General features: G+C 62.4%; 1 protein-coding gene across 1 annotated transcript; it reads right to left on the bottom strand.

The window, feature by feature from the left end:
• Positions 1-282: 282 nt before the first annotated feature.
• On the bottom strand, positions 283-9880 carry SCN2B (sodium voltage-gated channel beta subunit 2). Its single transcript, XM_008150113.3, has 4 exons — positions 9802-9880; positions 1534-1700; positions 1121-1331; positions 283-482 (listed from the first exon to the last, which is right to left on the bottom strand). The coding sequence occupies exons 1-4, from the start codon at positions 9869-9871 to the stop codon at positions 283-285; spliced, it is 648 nt and encodes a 215-aa protein (XP_008148335.2). The 5' UTR covers positions 9872-9880.
• Between the last annotated feature and the right edge of the window lie 1057 nt (positions 9881-10937).

Raw genomic sequence — 10937 nt, 5'->3', positions numbered from 1 at the left:
GACCCCTCCACCACTCACCCCCGCCCCCGGGGCGCTCACACGGCCTCCCCCTCCTCTCAGGGGCAGCGGGACCCCCTCCTCCCTCCTCCAGGGCCCTCACATCCCATACTCCACAGCGGGTTTCTCCCATGAAAGAGGGGGTGACTGGTGCAGAGGGGGGACAGAGTGAGGGGTCAGGAGGCGCAGGCCGGCCCTGGGACCTGGTCAAGAGAAGCACACACACCGAGAGGCAGGGGGCACTGTGCAGGCGGGGGGGGGGGCGGGGGGGCCGCAGGCCGGCCGCTACTTGGCACCGTCCTCAGCGTGGCCCTCGCCGTCCGTCTTGCCCTCCTCCTCCGTCTTCAGGTCATCGGTGCTCAGCTTCTGCTCCTTCTTCCTCCTCACACACTTCACAACCATCAGCACCAAGATGACCACGGCCAGGAAGCCTCCGACCGAGGCGCCCACGACCACGGCCACCGTGGAGTCCCGCTCGGGGGGCTCTGGGGGAGAACAGGAGACGGACGCTGAGGGTCAGGGCCGCAAGGGCCGTCCCCCGTCCCCGCTCCCGGGGTGCGGGCGGTCCCAACTCCCCTCTCCTCGTGGGAAGAACTTTAGTCAAAGCCAAAATCAGCCACGGCCATTGGCCTCTGAGTCCCCACCCTGAATCCCAGGCCCCTGACAGCCAGGGGAAGCAGGAGGGTGCAGCAGGGGAGGGCATGGACTCTGAGGTCAAACAGACCCAATTCGCGGCCTGACTGTATTCCTTATGAGCTGGTTGATCGCAGATACTTATCCTCTCCAAGCCTCTGCCTCCTCACTTATGAAATCGCAGCTCCTCCCTCCTAAGGCCTCCTGGGGATGAGTGAGAGGCTGCAGCTAGAGCTTGGTCCTGGACCTGAGACACATCGAGTGCCCGATCAATGGAAGCTGCTAGAATGATTCTGAACATCCTGATCAGAAGGACTCTCGGAGTCACGCTCCCAGGTCCCTAAGGACTGGAGGGAAGAGAGCAGTGCTGGGCCCACCCTCAGCTGCGGCTCCCCAGCGCCCCCCGCAGGACAGCCTCCCCGAGACGCCTCCCTGGGCGCAGGCGGAGAGTAACTGCCAGGACCAGCCATGGCCCTGCAGCCCCGCTCACCCTCCATGAGGACCCGCAGCCGGATCCTGCCGTGGCCGCGGTGGCGGTCGGGCGGGTTCAGGATGTAGCAGCTGTAGAGGCCCTCATCCTCCGGCTGCACGTTCCGCAGCGTCACGGACACGTCGTACTTGCTGGGGTTCCCCGAGAACTCCACGCGGTCCCGGAACCGCTCCAGCTTCAGGTTGATGATCTTCATGCGGAACTGGAGGAACTGGGGTGGCGAGGGGCAGGCTGAGAGGGTGGCAAGCCCTGGGGAGCGGGTGCCTCCTCCCAGCATTCTTACGTGGAGACAGGCTGTTACCTCCAGATCGCCACCCCTCCCCAGGCCCCGCAGGACAGCACACCTTCTGCCCGAGCAGACGGCCCCCAGGCCCCGGGCCAGGCAGGCCGGCTCCACGCCCACCGGGACTCACCATCTCCTCAGAGCAGTTGCCGCACTCCTGGTAGGTCCAGTTCAGGGAGAAGTGCTTGTGGCTCACGGTGTAGCAGGAGTTGAAGGTGCAGGGCAGGCGCGCGTCGGAGCCGTTGAGCACGTTGAGGGTGGTGGGCACCGTGACTTCCATGCCGAGCCCTGGCCGCACTGCAGGCAGAGCACACGTGGTGAGGGCTCCGGCTGGTGGGGCGGGGGGGGGGGGGGGGGGGGCACGCCCGCTGCACCTGGTGGGAGTGGGGCCGGGAGGGACATGTCCGCTGCACCTGGTGGGAGTGGGGCCGGGAGGGACATGTCCGCTGCACCTGGTGGGAGTGGGGCCGGGAGGGGGCTCGCCCGCTGCACCTGGTGGGAGTGGGGCCGGGAGGGACACGCCCGCTGCACCTGGTGGGAGTGGGGCCGGGAGGGACATGCCCGCTGCACCTGGTGGGAGTGGGGCCGGGAGGGACATGTCCGCTGCACCTGGTGGGAGTGGGGCCGGGAGGGACATGTCCGCTGCACCTGGTGGGAGTGGGGCCGGGAGGGGGCTCGCCCGCTGCACCTGGTGGGAGTGGGGCCGGGAGGGACATGTCCGCTGCACCTGGTGGGAGTGGGGCCAGGAGGGGGCTCGCCCGCTGCACCTGGTGGGAGTGGGGCCGGGAGGGACATGTCCGCTGCACCTGGTGGGAGTGGGGCCGGGAGGGACATGTCCGCTGCACCTGGTGGGAGTGGGGCCGGGAGGGGGCTCGCCCGCTGCACCTGGTGGGAGTGGGGCCGGGAGGGGGCTCGCCCGCTGCACGTGGTGGGAGCTGCAGAGCTATGCAGAGGCGTCCCTTTTGGCTGAAGTAGTCGGGGGTTCAGGGAGGGTGGGGGCGGCAATACTCACAAGGGGTAATCGGTGTGGCCTGGGGGTAAAGTGGGGCAGCACAAGGCTGGGGTAGAGAGACCCGATCCCCTGCCACGCCAGGGACAGACCGGGCAGCAGCCCTCCGCCCGCCACCTGCCTCTGCCCCTCGTGCTGCCTGCTCTGCTAGCTGCAGACCCTGGAGAAAAGTTTGCTTGTGCTGGCCTCAGTTTCCCCTCTTCTCCAGCACTTTCAACCATCTCCACGGAGCCCTTGGGCTGGAGCCCAGTGTCCCCAGCGGGTCAGGCAACACCTCCTTACATTTTGCACCCCAGGCACCTCACTTGCCTCACTCTAATCCTGGCCTTTTTTAAAAAATATTTTTTTATTGATTTCAGAGAAGAAGGGAGGTGGAGAGAGAGAGAAACATCAACGCTGAGAGAGTCATTGATCGGCTGCCTCCTATTTGCTCAATACCTGGGCATGCGCCCCGACCGGGAATCGAACCATGTCCTCCTGGTTCATAGGCCGACGCTCAACCACCAAGCCATGCCAGTCGGGCCTAATCCTGGCCTTAATTGTAAGATTCTTTGCCAATATTGTCAAAACCTCACCCCCAAAGCTTAACGTACCCTAGAGGACAAACAGTGACCTTCGGCATCAGTCCCTCTCACTCCTTTGCCGAAGTTGATCAACCACCTACTGTGCCCTGAGGCCAGGCCTGGGGAGACTCTGTGGACAAGGCCGGCCCAGTGGCCGCCCGGAGCTTGTCCGAGCTTGTCCGCTAGGGAGGAAAGGGAATGAGGCCGTGCCTGGCACAGGTGAAGAAATAAAGCGAGGGGAGGGGTATGTCTGTGGTCCGGGAAGGCTGCCTGGAGGGTGTGGGGGTGCCCCTGTCTGCAGGGAGCGAGGGAGCCGCTTGACATGCTGAAGGGATCAGTCCCAAGGCTGCGGACGTCCGTGGGCGTTCCCAGTGGCTGGACTGAGCTTCCTGTCTCTGAGGCTCCAGGAGCAGAGCGACCAAGGGGCAGATGGGGAGACTGAGGCCCAGGGTCAGGCAGGGACCGAGGCACAGGGTCCGCGGGCCAGACAGGACTTAGGGTTGAATTCCTGGGAGTGAGACAGGAAGCCACGGGGACTGGGGGCAGGGCCCTGGGAGTAGGGGTCTCTGTGGGGACGGCACAGGGCACAGACGTGGAGACGTGACCAGTTGTGGGTTCAATCCCAGCCCCTCCCCGCCCCTGAGGAACGCAGCGCCGGTTGTTGGGAGAATTAAAGATGAAGTGTACCGAGCAGGGCGCGGTCTGCCCGCCAGCGAGTGCGCAGCAAAGGGCGCGCAGCCCTGCTCCCCTAGACGGGAAGGGCTTCGGGACAGTCCCCTGCGAGGGCGCCTTGGGCACGACCCCTCGGGACTGTTTCCAAGCTGCTCTGTTGTGCAAAGGTGCCCCCCGCCCCCAGCAGCGCTGCAGCCCTGGCTCAGCCCGCCCTCCGGAAGAGGACCCAGGGCAGGACCTGAGACCAGGCGGTGCTCCCGAGCTGCTGGCCCAGGAGGTCAGATAGGCCCAGACGGAGGGGAGGGGTCACGCAGACCGCCTGCCAGGCACGCCCCTAGGGAGCACGAGCTGGGGCGGCTGAGTGGACCCACCGAGAACAAAGCCCGTCCCCTCTCCCCACGTCACAGCCCGGAGGGAAGAGCTGGCTTGCTCCAGGCAGGGAGGAGGGCGCCCACCACGCCTCCCACCCCTGCGGAGGGAGGGAGCGCAGAGGGGCCTGGCGGCCTGGTCCTGAGCTAACCTCCCTCCCAGGAGCTCCCGTCGCTGGCACCTTCCCTGGAAAGGCTGCCACGTCCCAGTACCGCCCCCACCCCACCCCATCAAAGGAGCCTCCAGAAGCAGGTGACAGTCTGGCTGCCCGCCCCCACCCGCCGGGCCCCCAATCCTGCCCCAGCCCCCGACAGCAGCCAGGACACTGTCCCAGTTAGAACGGGAGCCCCTAGGCAGCACCTAGATGCCCAAAGAGCCGGGACCTTGCCACGTAGGAGGGCGGAGCGCGAGGTGAGGGGCTGTCAGGAGGGGCAGACAGAGAGGCAGAAAGCGGGGTCCCTCCCCAAACCCTGACAGCGGGTACTGCGGAAAGCAATGGCCAGAGAGGACAACACCAGGTCCCAACTCAGAGGACGCCAGAGGGACCTCAGAATGGGGGATCCAGCCGTTGTCCTGCCATCAGGGAAAGGGAGGCCCTGAGAGAGACACGGAGGATGTGGCGAGCTGGGGCCAGAGCCACGGTTCCGGCTCCTAGTCCAGGACCCGCGCCAGCCAGCCTCACGGGGAGGGGCGGCGGGCCTGTCACCAGGCCAGGCCCTCGTGAAACTCAGGAGCCGCCCCCACCTGGTGGGAGCCGTAGGAGAACCCTGGGCTGCTGAAGCCGGAATGTCAGGGAGAGCGAGTCCCCGCCAGGGCCAGGCGAGGAGGCAGCGACCCGCCACTGTGTCCCAGGCCCGCCCAGCCCCGCAGTCCTCACAGCACTGCCACCTCCGTCTTCCAGAGGAGAAAGCTACGCAGAGCAGGTCCATGAGCAGCCGAGTTAGGAAGTGGCCAAGTTCGAGTTGAACCCAGGCCGCCAGGCCCCTGACAGAGGGCTGAGGGGCTGAGGCTGGTGCGGGTGGCTGTTTCTCGAGGTGTCCCAGGGACCAGACCTCCCGCTGTCTACCCAGCAGGCGTGCCCCGTCCGGGCAGGCTGCCAGAGGGAGCGGCTCTGTTTCAGGAACCTCCCTACCGGGGCCGCCCGCAGTCTTGCCGGTGGTCTGATTGGGACCAGGTTCGGGGCCTGGGTCTCCTGAGTTCCAAGCCTCAGAAAGGAAATGATGCTTAACAGGGTGCAGTGAGCGTACAGCTTCTGATCTTAGTTCCAAAACATCCCTGGTGCTGTGCTCCCCATTTCCTCCAAGACGCATCGGCCCCCCGGGCCCCTGTCCCCCCCTGTCCTCACCGGCCCGTCCAGAGAGCACACAACACGCACCGCTGTGCTCATCTGCTGGCTCACAGCCCCCTGCAGAGGCTAGACGTTACTTCTCTCCACTCCTCTTCCCAACCCACAGCAAACGATGAGGGGGTTTATTTTCTTTTTGGTTAAAAAGAGAGGCCCGGCCGCATGCTCGTGGTTGAGCATCAACCTATGAACCAGGAGGTCATGGTTAGTTCCCGGTCAGGACACATGTCCGGGTTGTGGGTTCGATCCCCAGTGTGGGGCATGCAGGGGGTAGCCAATCAATGATTTTCTCTCATCGTTGATGTTTCTATCCCTCTCCCATTCTCTCAGAAATCAATAAACATCTATATATATAAAAACCTAAGCAACCGTTATGACCAGACGACCAGTCAATAGGTAGCTATGACGCGCACTGACCACCAGGGGGCAGATGCTTAACGCAGGAGCTCGCCCTTGGTGGTCAGTGCACTCCCACAGCAGGAGTGCCGCTCAGCCAGAAGCCGGGACCGGACAGCATGAGACTCTCCCGCCTCCACGGCAGCACTACCACGGCGGCGGCAGGCACAGCGGGGCTGGGCCAGGATGAGCTGGAGCAGCACGGCGCCGGTCCCAGCTCGGGCTCCTCCCTGGTCGCCTGCCGCTTCGCACACCGCTACATCCCTCGGGGGATGTCGGACTGCCAGTTTAGGCCTGATACCCAGGGGTCAGGCCGAAACCGGCAGCCCGACATTCCCAGAGGGGTACTGGATTGCAAGAGGGCACAGGCCAGACTGAGGGACCCCACTGGTGCACGAATCCGTGACCTGAGCCTCTAGTATATTTAAGGAAGGAAGGAAGGAAGGAGGAAGGGAGGGAGGGAGGGAGGGAGGGAGGGAGGGGGGAGGGGGGAGGGGGGAAGGAAGGAAGGAAGAGTCTAATCAGAGACCTTGCCTCCCCGACCTTCTGGACCACAGTCTCCTGGGGCAGTCCCTGCCTCTCAGGTGAGTGGGGCCCAGCCCCTCCATTCAGACTCTCCCTCCGCCCACCCGCCCCCTCAGCCAAGAGACAATTCACCCCAGACACCCCCCCCCCCCCCCCCGGCTCCCGTGCCTGGACCACGTCCAGGTGCTGCGCACGGCACGCCCCTGCTTCCTCCAGGCCAGGCCGGCTTCGGCTTTGCCTGGAAACACCGCCTTCCTTCACGCTCCCCTCACACCTTCACCCGTGACTGCTTCCAGCTGGGAGCGAGCTCACCTCCGCGCCTGGGGCCTCCCACGCACCCTGCAGGTGACAGCTAAGCAGGCGTCCTCGGTGACGGCCTCCCCACTGCCTGTGCCCACACTGAGCCCCGCCCCGCCTCACAGGACGGAGTCCGCATGGCACAGGGCAGACCGGCTCCAGTGCCCGAGCGGCCTCCGCAGCGTGGCCAGCCCCCAGCGCCCGTGTCCTCGCCTGTCAGTGGGGACAGTAGCAGAGCGGCCCCCGGCTGCTGGGAGGTTCCCTCACTCACTAGCAGGAAGCTCGCTGCAGCGCCGGTATGTCAGTTCTCCACGAAGGCTGCTATTCTGTTTTTTCTTTTATTGTTATTTTTAATCCTCACCCAAGGATATTTTTTCTATTGATTTTTAGTAGAGAGAAACATCCACGTGAGAGAAACACACTGATTGGTTGCCTCCTGCATGAGCCCCGACCAGGGCCCAGGCCAGGGAGGAGCCTGCAACCAAGGTACATGCCCTTGACCGGAATAGAACCTGGGACCCTTTGGTTCACAGGCCGGCACTCTGTCCACTGAGCCACACTGGCCAGGGGTTAGCTGCTCTTCTTATCGTTATTATTGCTCTTGTCACAGCATTTCAATGCTGGGCTGCTGTTTGTCTGTGCTTGGGTCCCACCAGAGGCTCTGAGGAACTGCATCTTTTTAAAAAATATATGTTTTTAATGATTTCAGAGAGGAAGGGAAAGAGAGAGAGAGGGAAAGCGAGAGGGAGCGAAGAGAGGGGAGGGAGAGGGAGAGGAAGGGGGAAAGGGAGGGGGAAAGGGAGGGGGAGGGGGAAAGGGGAGGGAGGGGGAGAGGGAAAGGGAGGGGGAGGGGAGAGGGGAGGGAGGGGGAGAGGGAGAGAAACATCAGTGATGAGAGAGAATCATAGCTCTGCTGCCTCCTGCACGCCCCCCACTGGGGATTGAGCCTGCAACCTGGGCATGTACCCTGACCAGGAATCGAACCGGGACCTCCAGGTTCATAGGTTGATGCTCAACCACTGGGCCGATTCCTATTCACCTTGGCATCCTGTTCACCAGGCGGCACCCGGTGGGCACTGACGGACATCTGCAGGAGGAAGGAAGGCACTATCCGGCCCGCCGAGCCGGGGTCCCCGCTCAGCAGCAGACACACGCAAGGGGCTTGAGCGGGACCACCCTCCACTTTGGGCCTCGCCTAGCACCACCCAGACTTCGGTAAGCACGCCAGTGACGGCAGAGCCAAGGCTGGAGGCAGCTCCCGGGACGCCCAGCCACGTGGAGCATTTCTCGTGGGAAGCTGTCTGGCGTGCTGCTGCCGCGGTGCAGCGGTGCCCGGCGGTCCGCTCTGCCAGCTCTGCCCTCCCCACGCACAGCCCCTGGCCGTCTCCTCTCTCGTCCCTTCCAGCTGAGGGCGATGCTGCCACGGCCTCCGGAGCCCGCTGTCCACCTTGGCCCTCAGCGCGGAGCCGGGCGGCCTCCTCACAGCGCCTCAGGCCGGCCAGGTCTCCTTCCTCCTCCTCTTCCACCCAGGTTTGCAGAGGCTCCGGCCTCCTCCCACCACCTGCCGCAGCCCGGGCCTGACCTCTTCACCCCAGAATCCATCTTCCCCTGAGCCACCTAGTCCGGGTCATGAGCCCTCCTTTCCTCGTGGACGGGCTCTCCAGGCTGCCTCCCCGCAGGGAGCCCCCACTCCCTGTGGAGGCCGCCTTCCTCCACCCCCAGCTCACCCCCAGCTCTTTCCTGCTGTTGAGATGCTTTGGACCCATTAGGCTAATGTAGCAGTTACGCTTCTTGAACACCGGGGGCAGCAGAGGTCAACAGTTCAGAACTGGCTGAAGTCAGACAAGCAGGTGTTCAAATCTCAGCGGGCCTCACCCTTGTCCTGTGACCTCAGTGGGCACGTGGCTTAACTTCTCTGTACCTGTTTCCTCACTGTAACACGAGGGTGACAACGGTTTCTACTCCTCCGATCACCGACCACCATGATGGACAGGCCCGGGCACAGGCCATGCTTGCATCGGGGTCCCCTGGTACTGAGCGCCTGCTCGCTATCGTCAGACTCACAGAGACCCAGGCGGCAGGCGCTCTCCGGGCTCCCCAGGAAGGAACTGAGCCCAGGGCGACCCAGTAACCTGTCTATGGAGATGAAGTAAATGACCAAGGCGGCCTGGAACCCAGATCAGCTTCCGCAGTTCATGCTCTTGGCACGGTCACATGCTCTTGCTCTGTTGGTAAGATGTCCAGTAACTCGGCAGAGCTGCCGGGTCTCACGGCACCGGCTCCCGGGCCCACACCTCTGTCCCGCACTCCTGCCAAATAAGCCGGCCCAGCACCCAGAGGGACTGCGCGGGAGACCGGCAGACAGCCCTGGACGCACGGCCAGCTGCTACACCAGCAATGGCGCCCTTTAGGAGCAAGCAGGAAACTCCCCTAAAGCAATCTCGCGCATAACTCTCCCGCCCCCTCCCACCAGAAGGTCCATGAACGGTCTGCTGGGAAATGAGCATTTGGATCCCTGAACAGGGCACTCGGCATGCCCGGCTGGGCCATTCTGAAAGGGCCACAAATTCACTGGCCCGTGGCTTTCTTCTTTTTTTAATTTTTTAATTTTTTCCCCCTGATTCCTTCACCTGACCCCTCCTCTGCTCCCTCAGGCCAGTGCTGAGCAGCAAGCCTCCTCCCACCCAGAGACCGTGCCTCAGCCAGCTCCCGCCCCCCACCTCTCTGTCTCTCTCTCTCTCTACACACACACACACACACACACACACACACACACGTTTCAAAACATCAGCGGTTCAGGTTTTAGGAAGCCAGACAGATTCAACTTGCTGCCCCCCTACCCCCAATGTCGTGACCCACCAGATTCCAAGGGCCAGGGGCCCCAGGAGGAGCCCCTGAAGGGACCATTAAGTCTCAGCACCCCACCTGTGCAGCAGCTTCCAGAAACCCACAGACTCTGCACCTGGAGCCCCCCCACACACACACACACAGGTCCACTGCAAAGCTATCCAAACACAAACTGCCTCCCCAGACGACTGTCATCCCTGAGCAACACTCAGCACTTCTGAGCGCCAGCGCTGCGCAGTCCGCAGCAGCCTCTCCTCTTCCCACACCCCATTCCCAAGGACAGGGAGGCGAGGCAGGTCTGCCCGGCCCGGCCTCCTCCGGGGCTGCGCTGGGGACCCTCCAAGCATGCGATGCGCGATGTGCAATCTGACTTACCCAGAGAGAAAAAGAGACTGAGCCCCGTGAGGCCGAAGGCAGGGCGAGGGAGCCAGGCATCTCTGAGCATTTCCAGAGCCTGGGATCACTCGGGATGTGGGAGAGGGTGGCTGAGGGCTACACGGGAGGAATTGTTAGGTGCCAAAAAAATAAAATAGGACACACGGGTGTACTTCAATGACACATACAGCATTAAGGAAGCTTTATTTCCATCTCTCTAATATGGCTGGCCTGTATGTTGCTGCTAAAAAGAACGAGGGAGTGTGTGAGGGAGAGAGAAAAAAGGGGGATGGAGTAAATCTTGTGGTTGTTGGATTTCAAAAAGCAGGTGGGAGGGCGTAAAAAGTCTTTCTGAAAAGAAGCAAGTTCCCTGGAAATGTTTACCCTAGAAAACAAGAACTAAAGCAGACCCTGCCTTTTTTCTTAACTTGGATAATTGTTGGGTTTTGAAAGCTGTTAAAGGAACCCCTTTATTTCAAAGCTGCTGTGAGGGTGAGGGGACTCCTTTCATCATTTAAAAACACCCCAAAAAAGGAGATACTGGTTCCTGTTATTTGGAAAGCGTTCGGGGAAGTGAGTCAGGAGACTTTGGGGAAGTAGGGACTTCCTCATTATCCTGGCGTTTTCACTGAAATCAGAATCTGTCAAAGCAAGCTGGCGCCAACGCACCGAAGCGGGCTTCCAGCGGAACGAGTGCAAATCCCCCCGGCGGGTGAAGGGGCCTTGCTACCCTGACGCTCGGGGAGGCCTGCGAGGCGTCCTTGCCACCTGGAGACCCAGAACCAAAAGATGGTCTGGAATGAAAACCCTTAAATAAAAGCCGTTTACGGCAGGTGGTCATGTCCTAGGCTAGACTCTTCCCTGATGAAGGTCAATCTTTTTATTGTTGAGAGAACACACCTGTTCCCCATTTTCCTCCCCTTTGCCCCTCTGCCAGCTCCCGCCCACCCCAGGCCTTCGCCACACTCAGGTCTGTGTCTGTGGCTCTGCATGCACGGACGACCTTGGTTAATCCCTCCACACCCACCCCTCCCTCCGAGCTGTCAGTCTGCTCCAGGCTTCCGTGCCTCTGGAGCTATTTGTCAGTGTCTTTTATTCATTAGGTTCCACATATGAGGGAGATCATGTGATACTTG

This window comes from Eptesicus fuscus, chromosome 13, assembly GCF_027574615.1.
Source record: "Eptesicus fuscus isolate TK198812 chromosome 13, DD_ASM_mEF_20220401, whole genome shotgun sequence".
Lineage (NCBI taxonomy): Eukaryota > Metazoa > Chordata > Mammalia > Chiroptera > Vespertilionidae > Eptesicus > Eptesicus fuscus.
Note: the sequence above shows the minus strand (reverse complement) of the source record. Positions and strands in the feature narration are given on the sequence as shown.